The sequence below is a fragment of the Oncorhynchus kisutch genome, linkage group LG8 (genome assembly GCF_002021735.2).
Source record: "Oncorhynchus kisutch isolate 150728-3 linkage group LG8, Okis_V2, whole genome shotgun sequence".
In the NCBI taxonomy this organism is placed as follows: Eukaryota; Metazoa; Chordata; class Actinopteri; order Salmoniformes; family Salmonidae; genus Oncorhynchus; species Oncorhynchus kisutch.
Window position 1 is genome coordinate 26,690,538 of NC_034181.2, and position 25,271 is coordinate 26,715,808.

At 40.0% G+C, this 25,271-nt stretch overlaps 1 protein-coding gene across 2 annotated transcripts in view; it reads left to right on the forward strand.

Annotated features, from left to right (window-relative positions):
* Positions 1–25,271, forward strand: part of ssh1a (slingshot protein phosphatase 1a) — a 68,579-nt gene continuing 43,308 nt past the window's right edge. The window contains exons 1-2 of one of the 2 annotated variants that reach the window (XM_020490111.2): positions 1–430; positions 9,422–9,459. In XM_020490111.2, coding sequence (XP_020345700.1) covers positions 350–430; positions 9,422–9,459 — 119 coding nt within the window. In that variant the 5' untranslated portion in view covers positions 1–349. The remainder of the gene's footprint in view (positions 431–9,421; positions 9,460–25,271) is intronic. The other variant, XM_031829982.1, reaches the window with a different exon arrangement.

Consider the following 25,271-nt stretch of genomic DNA (forward strand, 5'->3'; position numbering starts at 1 on the left):
GCATTATGGTATACGCTCGCATCCCTACATCCTCCTGCCTGATTGAAACTGTTTTGTACAGGCTACAGAGGCTAGCTAGTGTGAAAGCCGCAGCATGAGGAACGACGTGTGTCTGCACTGCACGTTCTTAATATTACATGAATGTATTTTTATTAGAGAACATTCAAAAGCAACAACTGAGGCACTGGCTGCCAGATTTTAGGACGATGGAAATTTAATAACGACGATGAAATTCTCTGCTTCGACCGCAATAGACGTTGACATCAAGAAGCAACTTCCTCAGGTTCTTTACCCGAAATAAAACCATTCTCTGGACAGGCTACACCGGCCTGTGCAGATTCTCCCAGTCATGGCTCTGGTTACTTTGCAGCGCTCCCCTACCCCAAGCGCTGCATCCACAGCCAGCACTACCACCACCAACGTGGGGGAGGTAAGTTTGGAAATAGCTGGAGAGACGTTCTAGAAACGTCAAGAAAGCGCGTAAGAAAACACCGAGGATACGTGGGAGTAACATAGGTAGGCCTTGTAGCTAGTGTTTTGTAGCGACGGGATAAGCTAGTTTAGTACTAGGCTCAACTCCATCACTAGCAAGGTAGCTAGCTGTTTGGAAAAGCGAGCAAGCAAAGTTGCATCTCAGTAGCAATGCTATTGCTAGCCAGTAAAGTTATTAGGTAGCTACCCAACTAACCCACAATACACGCAGGTTACCTAGTTAGCTAGCGTGTACTTATTTTCTTTAACTAATTAGCAATTGATTTAACGTTAACATATTAATGACCAACATTAGCTAGCTACCACTTGCCATTTCCAAATTACTATAGCATTAGGTACCTAGTTTGCATTCTTATCATGCATAGGTACCTTGTTATTTTATCACTGAGTATGTATCAAACATAATTGTATTGCACACAACGTTGTTACAAGCTTGAGCTTTAAAACCCACAACTAGCTAGTTCGCTCGTTAAATGGAAGTGCTTTTAAACAAGGTCTGTGCTGTTTTCTTCTCTATCCTGCTGGTGAATGTAGTAAACTAGCTTGCTAGCCAGCTAACACATTTTGTGTGTGTGTGTGTGTAACGGTACTGCAGTGGTGGCATAAAATCTGGTAGACCAAAATGTTGGCTAGCTAAATGTTAGCTACTTTTGCCAAAACCAGTGTTATTATGGACAGTATGTAATGTTCTATATACTGATTTATATAATGTCTTCTAAAGGAACTGTCAATGAGGTGAAATGTGGCATAACTTCATACAGCCATGTCATGTGGTAGAGGCTTTGTAATCTGACAATACAGACACAGCCATCTTGAACACTTCAAAGATGACAAAGCGACTCATGTTACTGCTCCTTGTGTTGAAGTGTTTTATTTGTTAGCTGAACCATGAGTCCGTATTAACTTTAGCCAATGCTTTAATCCCATCTCAAAATGCAAGGTAATTCTAAACAATAACATGACCATTTTTTGATATTTCAAAATATAACAGTTAAGCCTACACAAATCACCCCAATGGAATGTGATGTAACTCATATAGAAATGATAGTTAGTCAAAGTACTGTTTTTGAATTGATAGTACACCTCGACCAGTTGGGGGTGCTAACTGTTAATATAAACTGTAGTCATGTAAAACTCAACAAAGACACTAGCCTCCAGGAGGAAGGAAGGAAGGTTGTATGTCTCCACTAGGCACTAGCCCTTACTGAGGAGTAGAGGGTGGATGTTCTCATCTTTGATACAAAATCATCGTTATATCAAGAACTGGGACCATAGCATTAGCTGATCTTTATTTTCTTTCATTAGACTTCTTCTTTGCCTTAAAATAGTGAGTCATTGGGCCTGACTCATTACACCTGCAATTTGAAAAAGAGATGTGTCAAAAGAAACACGTTTGTCATGAGGATGGCGATAGTTGAGCTGGCATGACAGAGGACTGGCCTTCCCTGTCACTCACTTTCCATGCAGGCTGGAATTGACTGACTGGCTGCCTCGTTGCTCCCAGGGCTCTGCCCAGGGCCCTGTCTGATGAGGAGCAGCCAAGCCCCTCAGGAGGCTGCTGCAGCTATGATGTCATTCTCACATGAACGGTGGAGGGAATGAGAAGTGGAGGGAAAGCATTGAGGGGAGGACGGTGGTGGGGTAACAACATGGTAGCTGTTGTGACGGTGGAAGGTAGGCTACATGAATTTGCCATGAATAGCAAAAGTGAAATATAGCTATTAGCCCTACATGTAGCGCTGGAAATTGCCAGGGACCACATGATGCAATATTATCACGATCGCAATATGTATTGCGATTCTATATACACTACCGTTCAAAAGTTTGGGGTCACTTAGAAATGTCCTTGTTTTTGAAAGAGAACCACTTCTTTTTTTGTCCTTTAAATAGTACCCTAAAAACACCAGTCTCAACGTGAAGAGGCGACTCCGGGATGCTGGCCTTCTAGGTAGAGTTGCAAAGAAAAAAACATATCTCAGACTGGCCAATAAAAATAAAAGATTAAGATGTGCAAAAGAACAGACACTGGACAGAGGAACTCTGACTAGAAGGCCAGCCTCCTGGAGTCCCCTCTTCACTGTTGAGGTTGAGACTGGTGTCTTGTGAGTACTATTTAATGAAGCTGCCAGTTGAGGACTTGCGAGGCGTCTGTTTCTTAAACGAGACACAAATGTACTTGTCCTCTTGCTCAGTTGTGCAACTGGGCCTCCCACTCTTTCTATTCTGGTTACTACCAGTTTGCGCTGTTCTGTGAAGGGAGTAGTACACAGCGTTGTACGAGATCTTCAGTTTCTTGGCAATTTCTTGCATGGAATAGCCTTCATTTCTCAGAACAAGAATAGACTGACAAGTTTCAGAAGAAAGGCCTTTGTTTCTGGCCCTTTTGAGCCTGTAATCGAACCCGCAAATGCTGATGCTCCAGATACTCAACTAGTCTAAAGCAGGCCAGATTTATTGCTTCTTTAAATCAGAACAACAGTTTTAAGCTGTGCTTACACAATTGAAAAAGGGTGTAATAATGATCAATTAGCCAATTTAAAATGCTAAACTTCGATTAGCTAACACAACGTGCCATTGAAACACAGGAGTGATGGTTGCTGATAATGGGCCTATGTAGATATTCCATAAAGAAATCAGCTGTTTTCAGCTACAATAGTAATTTACAACATTTACAATATCTGCACTGTATTTCTAATCAATTTGATGTTATTTTAATGAACAAATGTGCTTCAACATATTGCTCACCATATGTCTGCTGCAGAGGGCCATGAGGAAACGAGTTTTGATTAGTCATGGAAACAAAAGTACAATCACAACCTAAATGCTCTGCTTCTTTACCCACGCGGAGAGTTTCATTCCTCGGTTTTAGACTCTTCCCTACGAAGTGAAATCCTCTTTCTATTCATGGCTCTAACTTGTTGCTTTTATGTCTTGCTGTGGCAGAATTATGGCTGTAATTTCACTTGTAGCGGTTGCAGGGCTGTTCAGGTGAACTATTGGATTACCCTCCCTGGTGTGTTTCACCTGGCCCCTCGGTGCCCTTCCCCTGGGTAGAGGCCAACCATATTACCTTACTGGCACTGTTTGTTTAGATGGGGACATAAACCTTTACTTTACTCACCGTTTTGTGTGTTTGTGAAACTTCACATTTTTATGAAAGACAATGAGTTTTCTTTGCTGTTTTCTGCTCATCACAAGTGTAATGCTCGCCCTATTTAGTTAGTTCAGAAATGGAAAGCGGAGTGTGTTTTTGGAGCTGAAATGCAGTATTGGATACAACTTGTCACAAGTATTTGCTCTCATTGTTGCTGTACTCTGGCACAGCCTACCTTACCTTGGCAGGGAGATTGCTAGTCGTGCTTTGTTTGACATCCCTCAGGTTTTAGTAGGTGAAACTTCTGGAGAATGGCCCACCTCAGTTACCTGTCACCATGTACAGATGTAGGATCTTAATTAGAGCCAGCCCAAAAAATCCTGCAGCAACAGGAAATGAGAATTGTGTATTTCATAATTAATAGACATTTCTGTAGAGGTTGATAACATATTTTTTTTTATAGGGAAAATCAAGTCTGAAATTTCAAAGTGAAAATGACAAACTTGAAGCCTTTTTAAAACCCAAATACAGTACAAGTTTGCATTTCCTGCTGGGCACAAAGTTCGCAGGAACAAAAGTGATAAAATTAAGATCCTACATCTGTAGTTCTATCCTGATACTTCCAATCTATGATATCCCTCCTGGTACAATAACTGTTTTGAAGATATTACTGTTGTGAAACTTTATCATGAAGAACGGCCCCATTCCCTCCATTTAGTGGCGTTCACCTCTCTCATAAAGTCAGGTATCTAGGTTAACAATGAACATTTATGAGTTGTCATATTTCTTATGATGTTTATTAGATTGACACACAAACAGTGGGTGTCACCAGATCTTAACCCAATTGAACAATAATGGGAGATTCTGGAGCGGCGCCTGGGGCAGTGTTTTCCACCACCATCAACAAAACACCAAATTATGGAATTTATTTTGGAAGAATGCTGTGGCATCCCTCCAATAGAGATCCAGACACTTGTAGAATCTATGCCAAGGCTCATTGAAGATCGCCCTATTCTGTTAACTTATACCTAAATAATGTTGTTGACTCGTCCTATACTCGTATTTGTGGTCAAAGCATAAATTGTAGAAAAACACTTCAAAAACCTCACCTCAAACATGCCTCAAAGAGTTTTAAAAATGTTTGCTATTTACTCAAAGAACATTAGTACATCACTGGGGCCAAGCTTCCTGCCATTCAGGACCCTATATAATAGGCGGTGTCAGAGGAAAGCCCATAAAATTGTCAGAGAATCCAGTCACCCAAGTTAGTGTTTTCTCTTCTACTGCACGACAAGCGGAACTGGAACGCCAAGTCTAGGACTAAAAGGCTCCCTAACAGCTTCTATCCCCAAGCCATAATACTGCTGAACAATTAATCTAATGGCCACCGGACTATTTACATTGCACCTCCCCCCACCCAAAAATAATTTACATTGTTTTGTACACTGCTGCTCCTTGCTGTTTATCTATGTATAGTCACGTCACCCCTACCTTCATGTACACATTTCCTCCAACCTGTACCTCTGCACACTGACTCGGTACTAGTACCCCCTGTATATACAGTTGAAATTGGAAGTTTACATACGCTTAGTTTGGAGAATGAAACTTGTTTTTCAACCCCTCAACAAGAAATTTGTGAACAAACTATAGTTTTGGCAAGTTGTTTAGGGCATATACTTTGTGCATGACAAGTAATTTTTCCAACAATTGTTTACAGACAGATTATTTCACTTATAATTCACTGTATCACAATTCCAGGGGGTCAGAAGTTTACATACACTAAGTTGAATGTGGCTTTAAACAGCTTGGAAAATGCAAGAAAATGTCATGGCTTCAGAAGCTTCTGATAGGCTAATTGATGACATTTGAGTCAATTGGAGGTGTACCTGTGGATGTATTTCAAGGCCTACCTTCAAACTCAGTGCCTCTGCTTGACATCATTGGAAAATCAAAAGAAATCAACCAAGACCTCCAGAAACAAAATTGTAGACCTCCACAAGTCTGGTTCATCCTTGGGAACAATTTCCAAACGCCTGAAGGTACCATGTTCATCTGTACAAACAATAATACAGAAGTATAAACACCATGGGACCACGCAGCCTTCATACCGCTCAGGAAGGAGATGCGTTCTGTCTCCTAGAGATGAATGTACTTTGGTGTGAGAAGTGCAAATCAATTCCAGAACAACAGCAAAGGACCTTGTGAAGATGCTGGAGGAAACGGGTACAAAAGTATCTATATCCACAGTAAAACGAGTCCAACATCAACATAACCTGAAAGGCTGCTCAGCAAGGAAGAAGCCACTGTTCCAAAACCGCCATAAAAAAGCCTGAATATGGTTTGCAACTGCACATGGGGACTAATATTGTACTTTTTGGAGAAATGTCCTCTGGTCTGATGAAACAAAAATAGAACTGTTTGGCCATAATGACCATCGTTATGTTTGGAGGAAAAAGGGGGACGCTTGCAAGCCCAAGAACACCATCCCAACCGCGAAGCACGGGGGTGGCAGCATCATGTTCTGAATATATTGAAGCAACATCTCAAGACACCAGTCAGGAAGTTAAAGCTTGGTCGGAAATGGGTCTTCCAAATGGACAATGACCCCAAGCATACTTCCAAAGTTGTGGCAAAATTGCTTAAGGACAACAAAGTCGGGGTATTGGAGTGGCCATCACAAAGCCCTGACCTCAATCCTATAGAACATTTATGGGTAGAACTGAAAAGTCGTGTGTGGGCAAAGAGGCCTACAAACCTGACTCAGTTCCATCAGCTCTTTCAGGAGGAATGGGCCAAAATTCACCCAACTTAGTGTGGGAAGCTTGTGGAAGGCTACCTGAAATGTTTGACACAAGTTAAACAATTTAAAGGCAATGCTACCAAATACTAATTGAGTGTATGTAAACTTCCGACCCACTGGGAATGTGATGAAAGAAATAAAATCTGAAATAAATAATTATCTCTATTCTTCTGACATTTCACATTCTTAAAATAAAGTGGTGATCCTAACTGACCCAAGACGGGGAGTTTTTACTAGGATTAAATGTCAGGAATTGTGGAACACTGAGTGTAAATGTATTGGCTATGGTGTGTGTATGTAAAGTACCGACTTCAACTGCAGCCTCGTTGTTTTATTGTTATAATTTAAAGAATGTCGTTTATTTGTTGAATTTTTTTTTTAAAAGCTTGAACTGTAAGAGCTTGGGAGTAAGCATTTCATGTTAAGGTCTACACTTATATTTGGCGCATGTGACTGTTTGATTTGTATCCTAGGTGAAAGCTATGATCCCGTATAGCTTTCAGGAGGAAGCCTGGTTGTTCTTCAAAAGTGCTCTCCTCACCATCTTAAATAAGCATACCCCTTTCAGAAAATGTAGAACTAAGAACAGATAGAGCCCTTGGTTCACTCCAGACTTCACTTCCCTTGACCAGCACAAAAACACCCTATGGCGTACTGCACTAGCATCGAATAGTCCCCGCAATATGCAACTTTTCAGGGAAGTCCGGAACCAACACACACAGTCAGGAAAGCAAAGGCTAGATTTTTCAAACAGAAATTTGCATCCTGCAGCAGTAATTCCAAAACATTTTGGGACACTAAAGTCGATGAAGAATCAGTGTCTCCTCCCAGCTTCCCACTGCACTGAGACTAGGAAACACTGTAACCACTGATAAACCCCAGGCCCAACAGCGCTGCACCACCTGCAGCAACTGACCCTCTCTTCCTAAAATTATCCGCAACAATTGTTGCAACCTCTATTACTAGTCTGTTAAACCTCTCTTTCGTATCGTCTGAAATTCGTAAAGATTGGAAAGCGGCCGTGGTCATCCCCCTCTTCAAAGGGGGAGACTCTAGACCCAAACTGCTACAGACCTATATCCATCCTGCCCTGCCTTTTCTAAAGTCTTCGACAGCCAAGTGAACAAACAGATCACCGACCATTTAGAATTCCACTATGCAATCGGGTTTCTGAGCTGGTCATGGGTGCACCACAGCCACGCTCAAGGTCCTAAACAATATCATAACCGCCATCCATTAGAGACAGTACTGTGCAGCCGTCTTCATCGACCTGGCCAAGGCTTTCGTCTCTGTCAATCACCGTATTCTTATCGGCAGACTCAACAGCCTTGGTTTCTCTAATGACTGCCTCGCCTGGTTCACCTACTACTTCTCAGACCGAGTTCAGTGTGTCAAATCGGAGGGCCTGTTGTCCGGACCTCTGGCAGTCTCTATGGGGGTGCCACAGGGTTCAATTCTCAGGCCGACTCTTTTCTCTGTATATATCAATGATGTCGCTCTTGCTGCGGGTGAGTCCTTGATCCACCTATACGCAGACGACCCCATTCTGTATACATCTGGCCCTTCTTTGGACACTGTGCTAACAAACCTCCAAACGAGCTTCAATGCCATACAACACTCCTTCCGCGGCGTCCAACTGCTCTTAAATGCTAGTAAAACTAAATGCATGCTCTTCAACCGATCGCTGCCCGCCTGACTCGCATCACTACTCTGGATGGTTCTGATATGTGGACAATTACAAATTCCTAGGTGTCTGGTTAGACTGTATACTCTCCTTACAGACTCACATTAAGCATCTCCAATCCAAATTATAATCTAGAATCGGCTTTCTGTTTCGCAACACAGCCTCCTTCACTCATGCTGCCAACACCCTCGTAAAACTGACTATCCTACCGATCCTTGACTTCGGCGATGTAATTGACAAAATAGCCTCCAACACTCTACTCAGTAAATTGGATGCAGTCTATCACAGTGACATTTTTTGTCACCAATACCCCATATACTACCCACCACTGCGACCTGTATGCTCTTGTTGGCTGGTCCTCGCTACATATTCATCGCCAAACCTACTGGCTCCAGGTAATTTATAACTATTTGCTAGGTAAAGCCCCGCCTTATCTCAGCTCACTGGTCACCATAGCAACACCCACCTGTAGCACGCGCTCCAGCAGGTATATTTCACTGGTCATCCCCAAAGCCAACACCTACTTTGTAATGGTATTTACAAATAATTACTTCACCACTATTGGCCAATTTGTTGCCTTACCTCATTACTTCATTTGCGCACACTGTATACAGATTTTTTCTATTGTGTTATTGACTGTACGTTTGTTTGTGTAAGGCTGTTGTTTTTGTCGCATTGCGTTGCTTTATCTTGGCCAGGTCGCAGTTGTAAATGAGAACTTGTTCTCAACTGGCCTACCTGGTTACATAAAGGTGAAATACATTTTTTTTATGTCACTTGTTAAATCTGCTTCAGTGTAGATGGAGGGGAGGAGACAGGTTAAATAATGATTTTTAATCTTTATGACAATTGAGACTTGGATTGTGTATGTTTGCCATTCAGTGGTGAATGGGCAAGACAAAAGATTTAAGTGCCTTTGAACGGGGTATGGTAGTAGTTTCCCGTGTGTATCAAGAATGGTCCACCACCCAAAGGACATCCAGCCAACTCAACACTACTGTGGAAAGCATTGGAGTCAACATGGGCCAGCATCCCTGTGGAACGCTTTTGACACCTTTGTAGAGTCCATGCCCCGATGAATTGAGGCTGTTTTGAGGGCGAAAGGGGGTGCAACTCAATATTAGGAAGGTGTTCCTAATGTTTTGTTCTCTGTGTAGGTGATATATCATAGAAATATGGAAACACTGGACAATTATTTTAAGATGCTTTGTTGATGTTTCCTTTATTTTGTCAGTTACCTGTAGATCCATGTCCACCTGATACTAATGGCTGCACTGTAGCGCTTCAATGTCTTGAAGTATCAGATTTGGTAATTTTTGTTTCTTTTCCTCTGCTTTTTCTTGGTTTGCAGGACTTTGGGAGTGACTATGAGCGGCGGCTAAATCAGAGGTAAGTGTTGTTAATACTTAGTGTTAGTGGACTTGCTTGGGTAGCCCAGAGCTGCTTCTCTTTTCCATGGTGGAGCAGGATAATGCTAGATGGAGATTAGGAGGACGTTTTTGTCATCTGTGTTTGTTGGTGTTGGGTAAGCATTCCAGATCTACTCATTCCTGGTTCCTCTCAATGCCGGTCACCACTGTAACAAATGATTAAGAAACCTTTGTCTGTCTGTCGTGCAGGGATCATCAACTAGATTCAGCCACGGCCGATTTTTGTCTTGAGGGGATGGTTTGCGAGCTGGAACATGATTAAAAATCATCTGTAGACTGCAATTTGACCGCCAGAATCCCAATCCTATATAATATTTTACTAAAACAAAAGAAATCTTGCTTAAATTTATGCAATCACGTGTCTCTATTATGCTTGGGAATACAAAATTAAAATCACCGATATACTGATGTTTCTACAGACTTATGTACAACAATGATATTGGGGGGCCAAATAAAACCACCAGTAGGGGACAACCCTGTAGACCATGGTTCCCCAATCTTTAACAGACAATTTCAACAAAATGTTGTATTCCCTCTTTTGGCTCGTTATTGTTGCTACAGGTGCTTAAACAGTGATTGTCTGTCTGTTTTGGTCACTACTAGAGGTCGACCAACTGAAAGAATAAACGTCTTGTTTTCGAGATGATAGTTTCTGGATTCGACCATATTAATGACCTAAGGCTCGTATTTATGTGTGTTATTATGTTATAATTAAGTCTATGATTTGATAGAGCAGTCTGACTGAGCGGTAGTAGGCACCAGCAGGCTTTTAAGCATTCATTCAAACAGCACTTTCGTGCATTTTGCCAGCAGCTCTTCGCTGTGCTTCAAGCATTGAGCTGTTTATGACTTCAAGCCTATCAACTCCTGAGATTAGGCTGGTGTAACCGATGTGAAATGGCTAGCTAGTTAGCGGGGTGCGCGCTAATAGCGTTTCAAACGTCACTCGCTCTGAGCCTTCTAGTAGTTGTTTCCCTTGCTCTACATGGGTAACACTGCTTCGAGGGTGGCTGTTGTGTTCCTGGTTCGAGCCCAGGTAGGGGCGAGTCGAGGGACGGAACCTATACTGTTACACTGGCAATACTAAAGTGCCTATAAGAACATCCAGTAGTCAAAGGTATATGAAATACAAATCGTATAGAGCAAAATAGTCCTATAATTCCTATAATAACTACAACCTAAACTTCTTACCTGGGAATATTGAACCAGCTGGAACCACCAGCTTTCATATGTTCTGAGCAAGGAACTTAAACTTTAGCTTTCTTACATGGCACATATTGCACTTTTACTTTCTTCTCCAACATTTTGTTTTTGCATTTTTTAAACCAAATTGAACAGGTTTCATTATTTATTTGAGGCTAAATTGATTTTATTGATGTATTATATTAAGTTAAAATAAGTGTTCATTCAGTATTGTTGTAATTGTCGTTATTACAAATACATTTTAAAAAATCATCTGATTTAATCTGTATCGGCGTTGAAAAATCATAATCGGTCAACCTCTAGTCTTAATCAACTCACTGAATGGATTTAGTGTGCCGCTGAATTAAGTTACTTTCCCTGTATGACGCAATCAGTTTTTAGGTGAAATTGGGTATGTGCACCACTGGCCTGTATTGCTTCAATTGTCAGCTTTTATATGGATGTGTAACGTCACTCACGAACAAAGGTGTTGACATTCAGAGACACGATTGTTTTCAAGCCCATCATCCCACTTTCCTTAGTCTTTTTTTTTTTTTCTCCATTCATGTGCGTGTGGGTCAGACATTCGTTTATTTTTGTTCTCGCTGAAAACAGGATGCCTGAAAGCTGGTCATAACTTCCTGCTCTACTGTGCCCCAGGACAAAGGGGGAAGAGTGGAAGAGGTCAGCACGTCACCCTTCCTACATAGTGAGGGATGTGGTTCTCTGGCTCCATGGGGTCAATAATCTTGGTAATTAATCACAGGGAGATTTACTGTGTTCTGCCTCCATGCCCTCATGCAGTGAAATCTGATACTGCTGTGAATGTTTTGGGCATTTCCACGGAAACAGCTTATGATTCTAGTTTTTTCACTTTAAAATGTATGCCAAACAAAAATCATTGTATTGGAACTTTAACAAACAATACAACTCTATGCACAAGGACTAACTTTAACAATTTCACAGAAAAATGTACAAAAACTAATTTAGTGGAACTGTGCAGATGCCAACTTTGGTAATGGAATTACGGACTTGTTTTTCATACATTTAAAAAAAACTTGCAAATCAGTTAAGAACAATTTCTTATTTACAATGACAGAATTTTCCCTTGTCAGCTCGGGATTTGATCTAGCAACCTTGCGGTTACTGGCCCAACGCTCTAACCACTAGGCTACCTGCCGCCCCATGTAATGTAATTCTCATGTTTCACAAGTTTGGACAGTAGAGTTCAGTACAGTACAATGTACTATACTCTACTTGTCTTTACTGTATTGTACTTACTGTGCGGTACTGTATTGTGCTCTACTTACTGTACTATCCAAACTTGGGAAACATATGTACGTCCATGATTGGACCAAATCTGAACCTGTCCGATCCGTCTGTGGACGTTAACATCAAGGCCAGGAGGGACTGACCAAGTTTCAACTACTTATCAACATCCGGTGTCAGTCGGTACTCATTGGGTGAGTATGTTGGTATCAGTAAATGGAAAGAGGGGGCTCATGGGTAGGTGTCTAAGAGCTGGGAGAGGTGAGAGTGAAAGGCATAGAGGGAGGGGTGGTCCAAACCTTTGTAACACTCTTGGTTTGACCACCGGACAACAAAGACAAAGGAAACAGTTGAACCTAACCGTATGCCAGTGGAACGGACGACAGTAGCAGGTGACCCGGCTGTGGTTTGACGATTATGATTTCCCGTTGTAGCCAATTCAGTTGCAGTAATTCTGTTTACATTTTATTTTTTGTAGTAATCATTAAATTAACAGTTATCACATAAACAAATGTGAAATCAGTAAAATCACTAGTTGGTGAACTTTTATTATTCTCCCTCATGATGGAGAGAAATGTGAAAATACCTTAGTTATGTGGGTGTTTGGTAATGGACTTAAAAGGCACAAGGCAATATTTCTTAAACTTACAGAAGGTAAACAATATCTCAAACTAAATATGTGTTGATATTATATTGAACAATACTATAAACTCAACATGCAACAATTTCAAAGATTTGACTGAGTTACAGTTCATAGAAGGAAGCCAGGTCCACCCACTGGGGAGGCAGTCAGAATCAGAATGAGTTTTTCCCCACAAAAGGGCTTTATTAAAACTTCTTAGGGATGGTTGAGCTAACGTAGGCTAATGCGATTAGCATGATGTTGTAAGTAACAACATTTCCCAGGACATGGACATTAGAAGTCGACCGATTAATCGGAATGGCCAATTAATTAGGGCCGATTTCAAGTTTTCATAACAATTGGAAATCTGTATTTTTGGGTGCCGATTTCCGATTAAAAAATATATATATTTAAAAAAAAAGAAGTTTTTAAATAAACCTTTTATTCAACTAGGCAAGTCAGTTAAGAACACATTCTTATTTTCAATGACTGCCTAGGAACTGTGGGTTAACTGCCTTATTCAGGGGCAGAACGACAGATTTTCACATTGTCAGCTCAGGGGTTTCAATCTTGCAACCGCACAGTTAACTAGTCCAACGCTCTAACCATTGCACTCCACGAGTAGCCTGCCTGTTACGCAAATGCAGTAGAAGCCAAGGTAAATAGCTAGCTAGCATTAAACTTATCTTATGAAAAACAATCAATCATAATCACTAGTTCTAACTACAAATCCAGTTTAGCAGGCAATATTAACCAGGTGAAATTGTGTCATTTCTCTTGCATTCATTGCATGCGGAGTCAGGGTATATGCAACAGTTTGGGCAGCCTGGCTAATTGCAAACTAATTTGCCAGAATTTTACGTAATTATGATATACATTGAAGGTTGTGCAATGTAACAAGAATATTTAGACTTAGGGATGCCACCCGAACGGTTCCGTATTTCACTGAAATAATAAACATTTTGTTTTCGAAATGATAGTTTCCGGATTCGATCATATTAATGACCAAAGGCTCGTATATCTGTGTGTTATTATGTTATAATTAAGTCTGATTTGATAGAGCAGTCTGACTGAGCAGCAGCAGGCCCGTATTCATTCATTCAAACAGCACTTTCGTGCGTTTTGCCAGCAGTCACTTGCTTTTAGATTTGGAGTAGTTATTCCCCTTGCGCAGCAAGGGCCGTGGCTTTTGTGGAGCGATAGGTAACGATGCTTCTGAGTGTGGCTGTTGTCGATGTGTTCCTGGTTCGAGCCCAGGTAGGGGCGAGGAGGGGGATGGAAGCTATACTGTTACACTGGCAATACTATAGTGCCTATAAGAACATCCAATAGTCCAAGGTATATGAAATACAAATGGTATAGAGAGATACAACCTAAAACCTCTTACCTTGGAATATTGAAGTATCATGTTAAAAGGAACCACCAACTTTCATATGTTCTGAGCAAGGAACCTAAACGTTAGCTTTTTTACATTGCACATATTTTACATGGCACACATTTTTACATGGCACACATTTTTACATGGCACATATTGCTTTCTTTCTTTTAAACCAAACCAACTTTCTTTTAAACCAAATTGAACATGTTTATTTATTTGAGGCTAAATTGATTTTATTGATGTTTTATATTAAGTTAAGTGTTACTTCATTACAGATAAAAAATTAAAAAGTCAGATTAATCGGTATCGGCTTTTTTGGTCCTCCAATAATCGGTACCGGTATCTGCGTTGAAAAATCATAATCGGCCGACCTCTAATGGACATATCTGATATTGGCAGAAAGCTTAAATTCTTGTTAATCTAACTGCACTGTCCAATTTACAGTAGCTATTACAGTGAAAGAAGAATACCATGCTATTGTTTGAGGAGAGTGCACAATTTTGAACAAAGTTATTCATAAACCAATTAGGCAGACTTGATACAACATTTTGAACAGAAATGCAATGGTTCATTGGATCAGTGTAAAACTTAACACATACACTGCTGCCATCTTGTTGCCAAAATCTAAATTGCACCTGGGCTGTAATTAATACATTATGGCCTTTCTCTTCCATTTAAAATATAATGGTACAAAAAAATACAAAATAATGTTTTTTTTTTTTTCTTTGAATGATCTTTTACCAGATCTACTGTGTTCTCCTACAGTCTTAATATTTCCACAAACTTCAAAGTGTTTCCTTTCAAATGGTACCAAGAATATGCATATCCTTGCTTCAGGGCCTGAGCTACAGGCAGTTAGATATGGGTATGTCATTTCAGATGAAAATGTGAAAAAAAAGGGGTGGATCCTGAAGGGGTTTTAAAGATACTGCTCATTTAACAGTGATTTAAACAAATTTGTGCACAACATTTTTGAGTTAATCATTTCTGGGACATTTTTTTCAGCTCATTTTTTATTTTTGTTCAGTATTGTTGGCGGGGGTGTTTATGTCAACATTGTTATTATTTTTCAATGTATTTCTGTTACCTAACAATTTCAGACCTGGAAACATGAATAGGCGGCACACTGCATGAGAGATGGAACAATGTTGTGACCAGGGGTTGGAACCTAAATTATTTTCCAATTGTTTCATTCTGTTTTGTTCTAACCTGAAAAACAAAGTTCTGATCTGGTTCGAACCCAAAAAAAGTAGTTATTTATATTGTTCTTTTTTATTAACCTCTCATTTTTTTATATTTAGCTTGACATTAAACTACTTCACCAATCAGTGCGGATAGAGCAGCTTGCTATGGAGCGGGCAACATATAGTTACCCAGTGGTGGAAAAAAGTACTCAATTGTCATGCATGACTAAATGTAAAGATCCCTTTTAATAGAAAATGACTCAAGTCCAGTAAAATACTACTTGATAAAAGTGGTTTTAAATATACTGAAGTATCAAAGTAAATGGAATTGCTAAATTGTACTTACGTATCAAAAGTAAAAGTATAAACTATTTCAAATTCCTTATTAAGCAAACCAAACGGCACATTTTTGTTTGTTTTCGTGACAGATCGCCAGGTCTTTGCGACAGATCTTTACCTATCATATCAATAAACAGTCAACTTATTAATAGCTTTGTATCATCATTCTGAACAGTCGTAACATCCTTGCTTCTGCAAAAACCCGAGCCTTATGATTCAGTACTACACAAATTTGTTTAATTTATTTACTAGCTAACTAAATGGTAACACAGGATAAACATACACACTTAATACATTAGAAACAGGTCCCTAGCGGACTGACAACAATATGGCTGTTCGTTACAAAAGCCATGAAGAGGGCGAGGAAAGAGAGAGCGGGACAGAGACACTAAAAGTTGGTACATTTAGAAACTGCTCTCACTTATCCTTTCACACGAACCGCCGCCCGCTTGGAGTAATAAATCATGAATGTATTTACTTGAAAATGCCTTGGTTTGCCGTCTTTCTCTAATAAACTGGGTCGCCTTGGAAAGGGGGTTGGGCCTTTTCGCGGCACGCTTGTAAAGCTCTGATTGTCCAAAAGGGGTTCCCACCCGTCTTCTAATGTTCTCCTCTGCCGTTATCCGGTGACTTGTCATGTAGTCCTGAACATAACTAAGAGTTTATTCTCCTTCCATTTTCTCTGGAAGATGCTTCTTTGAAAATAAGCCAGCAAGCTGTGTCGATGGTTCCCAGCGGGGTGATGAAAGTAGCGTACTACAGTGGTTTGAGCAGAGTAGTAGAATGGTCCCACTTTACGAAGGACAGATAATCAGCTGTACCAGTGATTGTCTGGGAGGTGACTATTGTCTCTACCTCATGTTGAGATTGAGTTCATACCACTTTTTTTCTCTCTGGTCTAATATTTTAATTCTTAATCCATAATTTTATACAGTTTGTTTTAAAATGGGCGGTTCTGTCAGGCTGACACACTCTTTGACCTCACTCAAGGGGGCGGTGACTACTTACTGTGCACAGTTATAGAAACAATTTCCTTTTCTTAAGTTACATCCTTCTCTTAATAACTTCTTACGGCTGAAATCCCGCTAACGGGATCGATATGACAACAGCCAGTGAAAGTGCAGGGCACCAAATTCAAACAACAGAAATCTCATAATTTAAATTCCTCAAACATACAAGTATTTTACACAATTTTAAAGTTAAATTTGTTGTTAATCCCACCACAGTGTCCCAAAAAGGCTTTACGACGAAAGTACACCATCTGATTATGTTAGATCGGTACCTAGTCACAGAAAAACACAGCCATTTTTCCAGCCAAAGAGAGGAGTCACAAAAAGCATAAATAGATTAAATGAATCACTAACCTTTTGATGACCTTCATCAGATGACACTCATAGGACTTCATGTTACACAATACATGTATGTTTTGTTCGATAAGTTCATATTAATATCCACAAATCTCAGTATACATTGGCGTGTTATGTTCAGTAATGTTTTGCTTCTAAAACATCCGGTGATTTTGCAGAGAGCCATGTCAATTTACAGAAATACTCATCATAAACATTGATAAAATATACAAGTGTTATGCATGGAATTATAGATCCTTAATGCAACCGCTGTCAGATTTAAATAAAACTTTATGGAGAAAGCACACCATGCAATAATCTGAGTACAGCGCTCAGAGACCAAAACAAGTCATACAGATACCTGCCATGTTGTGGAGTCAACAGAAGTCAGAAATAGCATTATAAATATGAACTTTGATGATCTTCATCAGAATGCACTTCCAGGAATCCCAGTTACACAATAAATGTTTGTTTTGTTCGATAAAGTCCATTTATGTCCAAATATCTCCTTTTTGTTTGCGCGTTTAGTTCACAAATCCAAATTCATGAGGCGCGAGCACTAGGTCCAGACGAAAAGTCAAAGTTCCGTTACAGTTCGTAGAAACATGTCAAACGATGTATAGAATCAATCTTTAGGATGTTTCCTTAAATCTTCAATCATGTTTCAACTGGAGAATTCCTTTGTCTTTAGAAATGCAATGGAACGCAGCTACCTCTCACTGGCACGCGTGAGACTGAGCTCATTAACACTTAAATTATTTTTCATATAGCATGCACAACACAGAGGATGGAAATTTCGTACATGTAGTATGTATTCTTTGCAAGTTGCAGTATTTCCTTTTCTAACATTTTTAATGACATCACAAAATAACAACCAAACTGACATTAGTGTTCTTTTAGGTCGCCTCTGACTATTCCCCACGTTCTATGTTAATATTGTTCCAGTATTCGCATTAGACCGTGTTTGAGTTTCGGAGGGAAAAGTATTTTAAAAACAAAGGCACATTCCTGTGGTGAACATTGGAGAGGCAGATGCTGAATGTTCTCTCCTTGATTTACAACAGGGTTTACCCCCACCAGTTCCCTCCTTGCCTCTGCGAGTGAGAGGGGCTCTGGTTGATGTTATTTATTTCAAAGTTGATCTGACCTATTTGGATCCTCACAAGGCAGTCATGACACCTGTCAATATGTAACAAATACTTTTGGGTGTCCGGGAAAATGTATGGAGTAAAAAGTACATTATTTTCTTAAGGAATGTAGTGAAGTAAAAGTTGTCAAATATAAATAGTAAAGTACAGACCCCAAAAAACAACTTAAGTAGCAGTGGTGGGAAAAGTACTCAATTGTCGTGAAGTCACCCAATGAAATACTACTTGAGTAAAAGTCAAAACTATTTGGTTTTAAATATACTTAAGTGTTAAAAGTAAATGGAATTGCTCAAATGTACTTAATTATCAAAAGTATAAAAAGTATAAATAATTTCAAATGCCTTATTTTAAGCAAACCAGATGGCACAATTTTATTTTATTTTATTTACGGCTAGCCAAGGTCATACTCCAACACATAATTTACAAACAAATAATTTGTGTTTAGTGAGTCCAACCGATCAGAGGCAGTAGGGATGAGCAGGGATGTTCTCTTGATAAGTGTGTGAATTGGACCATTTTCCTGTCAATGTAAGGAGTACTTTTGGGTGTGAGGGAAAATGTATGGAGTAAAAAGTACATTATTTTCTACAGGAATGTACTGACGTAAAAGTTGGCAAAAATATAAAGTCCAGATACCCTCAAAAAATGACTTAAGTAAAAATTATTTAAAGTACTACTTAAGTACTTTACACCACTTGTTTTAGCCTAGGCAGCCGATTTGTGCATTGGTGTTATTGGCTGCCTAGGTTATAGTTACTTGCATGCGTGATGGACAGACAAGAGTAGGGTGTGAAATGTGACTGAATTTGCGGATGGGGAGACCGCTAGTGGAGGCTTGGTTTGATGCGCTGGGCATTGTTACGACATGCATTATCAGAGTAAAGCCCACAGAATTATAGCTACAGAGGAGCGGCTTCTATGGAGGAACTTTGAATGTGTTTGAACTTCCGAGAGTTGGCTTAACTTCCACCAGAGCTACTGTAGCTAGCAAGCTTGTGTGTGCAGAGCGGCCCCAGAATTAACACGTCTTAGGTTTTTCATTAATAAATCAATGTGAAGCAGAAACTGTAGTGTCAAATCAAATCAGCTGATATCTCAAAGTGCTGTACAGAAACCCAGCCTAAAACCCCAAACAGCAAGCAATGCAGGTGTTGAAGCACGTTGGCTAGGAAAAACTCCCTAGAAAGGCCAAAACCTAGGAAGAAACCTAGACCGGAACCAGGCTATGAGGGGTGGCCAGTCTACTTCTGGCTGTGCCGGGTGGAGATTATAACAGAACATAGCCAATAAATGACCAGCATGGTCAAATAATAGGTCTGGGACAAGTAGCACATCCGGTGAACAGGTCAGGATTCCATTGCCGCAGGCAGAACAGTTGAAACTGGAGCAGCAGCACTGCCAGGTGGACTGGGGACAGCAAGGAGTCATCATGCCAGGTAGTCCTGAGGCACGGTCCTACGGCTCAGGTCCTCCGAGAGAGAGAAAGAAAGAGAGAATTAGAGAGAGCATACTTAAATTCACACAGGACACCGGATAAGACAGGAGAAGTACTCCAGATATAACAAACTGAACCTAGCCCCCTGACACAAACTACTGCAGCATAAATACTGGAGGCTGAGACAGGGGTCAGGAGACACGGTGGCCCCATCCGATGATACCCCCGGACAGGGCCAAACAGGAAGGATATAACCCCACCCACTTTGCCAAAGCACAGCCCCCACACCACTAGAGGGATATCTTCAACCACCAACTTACCATCCTGAGACAAGGCCGAGTATAGCCCACAAAGATCTCCGCCACAGCACAACCCAAGGGGGGGCGCCAACCCAGACAGGAAGATCACATCATGTAACTCAACCCACTCAAGTGACGCACCCCTCCTAGGGACGACATGAAAGAGCACCAGTAAGCCAGTAACTCAGCCCCTGTCCATACCGAGCATTGAAAAAGATAATACATTTTTCTCTAATTACAAATCTCTCCCTAATTCCTAAATCACACTTTTAACATCAGTAGGATACAGGTGGAGGTTGCCTACATACACGCACACACACTGGCAATGATTTCCAGCTGGCAGGCAGACACTGGAATATGTTCCTGAGTTAGAGTGAGGGTTTTTTGTGGGACTGAAAAAAATGGCCAGAACGTCAATGTTATTAACTAGTTCCCATGTTTTTAAAATAACAGTACTGTTCCGAAACAACAGTATATCACTTTCGTTCCTGTTCCTGAAAATGTTTTATTTTTCAGTTCTGTTACCTGAACCGTTTGCAACCCCTGGTTGTGAGCTTAACTAGATTTTGTACAGTGTGTAAACTACTCAAGGATTTTCTTCTGAGAACGTACTTTCTTCTGGTAATGCAATTTTGGATTTTAGCACTCGGTGATGCACGTCTTCAGGAATGATATCCATGAGATACTATTTAAGGCCTGTCTTGCTTCCAGTTCTCAGCGGTTCAGTATGGGACATTCTACACTACAACATTTTGCAATTTAACTGCCAGATTACATATTCTCTTTAAGGTTCATTCTACCACTTGACTCATGAAAACATTGTACACCGAACAAAAATATAAACACAACATGTAAAGTGTTGGTTTCATGAGCAGAAATAAAAGATCCCAGAAATGTTGCATATGCACAAAATGCTAATTTCTCTCCAATTATGTGCATAAATTTGTTTACATCCCTGTTAGTGAGCCTTTCTCCTTTGCCAATATAATCCATATCAAGAAGCTGATTAGACAGCATGATCATTACACAGGTGCATTTTAGACGCCGATACCGATTATTGGAGGACCAAAAAAGCCGATACCAATTAACCGGCCGATTTGTATTTATTTATTTGTAATGATGACAATGACAACAATACTGAATGAACACTTATTTTATTAACTTAATATAATACAGCAATAAAATCAATTTAGCCTCAAGTAAATAATGAAACATGTTCAATTTGGTTTAAATAATGCAAAAACAAAGTGTTGGAGAAGAAAGTAAAAGTGCAATATGTGCTATGTAAGAAAGCTAACGTTTCAGTTCCTTGCTCAGAAGATGAGAACATATGAAAGCTGGTGGTTCCTTTCAACATGAGTCTTCAATATTCCCAGGTAAGTTTTAGGTTGTAGTTATTATAGGACTATTTCCCTCTATACCATTTGTATTTCATTAACCTTTGACTATTGGATGTTCTTATAGCCACTTTAGTATTGCCAGTGTAACAGTATAGCTTCCGTCCCTCTCCTCGCTCCTCCCTGGGCTCGAACCAGGAACACAACGACAACAGTCACCCTCAAAGCAGCGTTACCCATGCAGAGCAAGGGGAACAACTAGAAGTCTCAGAGCGAGTGATGTTTGAAACGCTATTAGCGCGCGCTAACTAGCTAGCAATTTCAATTCGGTTACACCAGCCTCATCTCGGGAGTTGATAGGCTTGAAGTCATAAACAGCGTAATGCTTGACGCACAACGAAGAGCTGCTGGCAAAACGCACGAAAGTTCTGTTTGAATGAATGTTTACGTGCCTGCTTCTGCCTACCACCGCTCAGTCATACTTAGATACTTGTATGCTCAGTCAGATTATATGCAACGCAGGACACGCGAGATAATATCTAGTAATATCATCAACCATGTGTAGTTAACTTCTTGACGCAACCCATCCCGTTAGCTGGATCATTTTCATCAACAACCACTGAATTGCAGAGCGCCACATTTAAAAAAATAAAAAAATAAATTAAAACTAAAAATATTTATATTCATGAAATCACAAGTGCAATATAGCAAAACACAGTTTAGCTTTTTGTTAATCCACCTGTCGTGTCAGATTTCGAAAATATGCTTTACAGCGAAAGCAATCCAAGCATTTGTGTTAGTTTATCGATCACTAGACAAAACATTATGAACACCTAACATCAAAGTTGCTTGGTCCCGAAAATCAGAAAAGCAATCAAATTAATCGCTTGATGATCTTCTGATGTTTTCACTCACGAGACTCCCAGTTACACAATAAATGTTCCTTTTTTTCCATAAAGATTGTTTTTATATCCAAAATACCTCCGTTTGTTTGGCGCATTATGTTCAGAAATCCACAGGCTTGAGCGTTCACGACAACGCAGACGAAAATTCCAGATAGTATCCGTAATGTCCACAGAAACATGTCAAAACGTTTTTTATAATCCTCAGGTTGCTTTTAAAATATATAATCGATAATATATCAACCGGCACGGTCTCTTTTTCAGTAGGAGAGGGAGAGACAATGGCTGCCCCACTCTGTTGCGCAAGCAAAACTCATGCGAACACCCAGCTATCCACTACGCGATATCTTTCTCGCTCATTTTTGAAAATAAAAGCCTGAAACTATGTCTAAAGACTGTTGACACCTCGTGGAAGCGATAGGAAAAGGAATCTGGTTGATATCCCTTTAAATGGAGCGAAGGCAGGGTATGGAACCTGGAGCTTTCAAAATAGAGGCCACTTCCTGGTTTGATTTTCCTCATGTTTTCGCCTGCAATATCAGTTCTGTTATACTCACAGACAATATTTTTACAGTTTTGGAAACTTTAGAGTGTTTTCTATCATAAGCTGTCAATTATATGCATATTCTAGCATATGGGCCTGAGAAATAGGCCGTTTACTTTGGGAACGTTATTTTTCCAAACATAAAAATAGTGCCCCCTAGCTGAAAGAAGTTAATTAGTGATTATGATTGATTGTTTTTTATAAGATTTATAAGTTTAATGCTAGCTAGCAACTTACCTTGGCTTACTGCATTCGCGTAACAGGCAGTCTCCTTGTGGAGTGCAACGAGAGAGAGGCAGGTCGTTATTGCGTTGGACTAGCTAACTGTAAGGTTGCAAGATTGGGTCCCCCGAGCTGACAAGGTGAAAATCTGTCTTTCTGCCCCTGAACGAGGCAGTTAACCCACCGTTCCTAGGCCGTCATTGAAAATAAGAATGTGTTCTTAACCTCTAGTGACACCCCATCCCGTGAACGGGACCATTGTCATCATCTGACACTAATTAGCATAACGCAACGGACATAAATATTCCTAGAAAATATTCCTATTCATGAAAATCACAAACAAAATATATTGAGACACAGCTTAGCCTTTTGTTAATCACCATGTCATCTCAGATTTTCAAAATATGCTTTACAGCCAAAGCTAGACAAGCATTTGTGTAAGTTAATCGTAGCCTAGCATAGCATTTTGTCCAGCTAGCAGCAGGTAACTTGGTCACGGAAATCAGAAAAGCAATCAAATTAAATCGTTTACCTTTGATGAGCTTCGGATGAAAAATACAGATTTCCGATTGTTATGAAAACTTGAAAACTGACGTCAAAGAAGTTTTCTCTCAAAACTGTGTTTCCTAAAAGATGTGTCTGGAGATTTGGTACATTTGTCTAAAATCCTAAATTAATCAGGAAAGAGCCAGCAGTGTTGAAGACATGAGAGGTCCTCAGAATATCTGCATTACATGTAGTGCAACAAGACCACTCATGGTCAGTAAAGTTTTATACTTTTGATAGATTTAACAAACAATATTGGAATCAACATGGTGACAAACATAAACTGTCAACTCCACCTGCTGGTGGATTAAGACTGAATATGAGTTTTGTTTCAAATATGTTACATTTTAATTTGGTTTTAGTCATAAAGCAACTGAGGAAAAACAAAATTGCTACTGTGTATTCCACGTGAAAGAATAATTCAATTGATCAACTCCTTTAAAACATATTATTTTTCAATATGATTTTTGTGTAATGTCAACTCTATCAGAGTGCTGAAAGATGTGATTGTCTAGAAAAACATGCCAAAACGCTAACGAAATTAACCCTGGAGCATTTAATAGTGCTATAAAACAAAACAACATTTTGGAGTTTTTGTATATATTTGAATAATCTGTTAGAAATAAACAGTCAAGGCCTTTAACACTAGAACCCCCATAGGCCAACGGCCATTGACGTTTGATTTTGTAAATTTAAGAAAATCAGCCCCTGAAAAAAGCTATGTCCTGACTTTTCCTAAATGTTTGTATTTTACACAGCTCATTTGTCTGAATTTTGAAATTACAAACAGAAAAGCATTGAGCCTTTTCACCAGTCTTTTTTCACACCTATTCCCAACTTAATCCCTCAAGACAATATGCTGTTGGACATTGGTACGCAGCCAGGTGCTTATGAGTCTTTCTCTCCTTACTAAATGAATGACAAATAGATGCATGGGCGATAATTGTGCACCGTACTTCACAATTGAATTTAACTTAGGCCTAACTGAATGATAATGAGGGTACGATGTTGATTTTATTTAGAAAGACAATAGTGTAATGATGAGTTTGTTATGCCTATTTATCAGCAGCAATATAATTTGACCACACGCGTGTGGGTTGGTGCCATTCTCTTTTACGTTTTACGTCTTCCCACAGAGATGCTGAAATGACCCTCAGACACTGCCAGCACACTGAATGAATGACAAATGGATGGAATGAGCGACAATTGTGCAAGTTACTATAAAATCAAACTTAAATTAGCCCTAACTGAGTGATGAGTGGAGAGGTTTGATTTTATGCTGAACAAAAATATAAACGCAACATGTAAATATTTATTAAAAATATTTTAATGAGTCTATGGATTTCAATTTTTTTTTTTTACCTTTATTTAACTAGGCAAGTCAGTTAAGAACAAATTCTTATTTTCAATGACGGCCTAGGAACAGTGGGTTAACTGCCTGTTCAGGGGCAGAATGACAGATTTGTCGAATGGGCAGGGGTGCCGCCATGGGTGGGCCTTGGAGGGCACAGGCTAAGAGCTGGGGAGCCGGAGCCAGTCCAGGACACTGGGGAGCCAGGCCCGGACACTGGGGAGCCAGGCCCGGACACTGGGGAGCCAGGCCCAGCCAATCAGAATTAGTTTCTCCCCACAAAAGGTCTTTATTGAAGACTGAAATACAACTCTTTTTTATGACGGAGGCGGGTTATGGTAGAGAAATTAACAACAAATTCTCTGGCAACAGCTCTGGTGGACATTCCTGCAGACAGCATGCTAATTGCACTCTCCCTCGACTTGAGACGTTTGTGGCATTGTGTTGTGTGACAAAACTGCACATTTTAGTGCCATCTTATTGTCCCTAATGATCATGCTGTTTAATCTGCTTCTTGATATGCCACACCTCTTGGGTGGATGGATTATCTTGGCAAAGGAAAAATGCTCACGAACAGGGATAAACAAATTTGTGCATAATTTGAGAAATAAGCTTTTGTTCTACGTATGGATAATGTTTTGGCTCTTTTATTTCAGCTCATGAAACA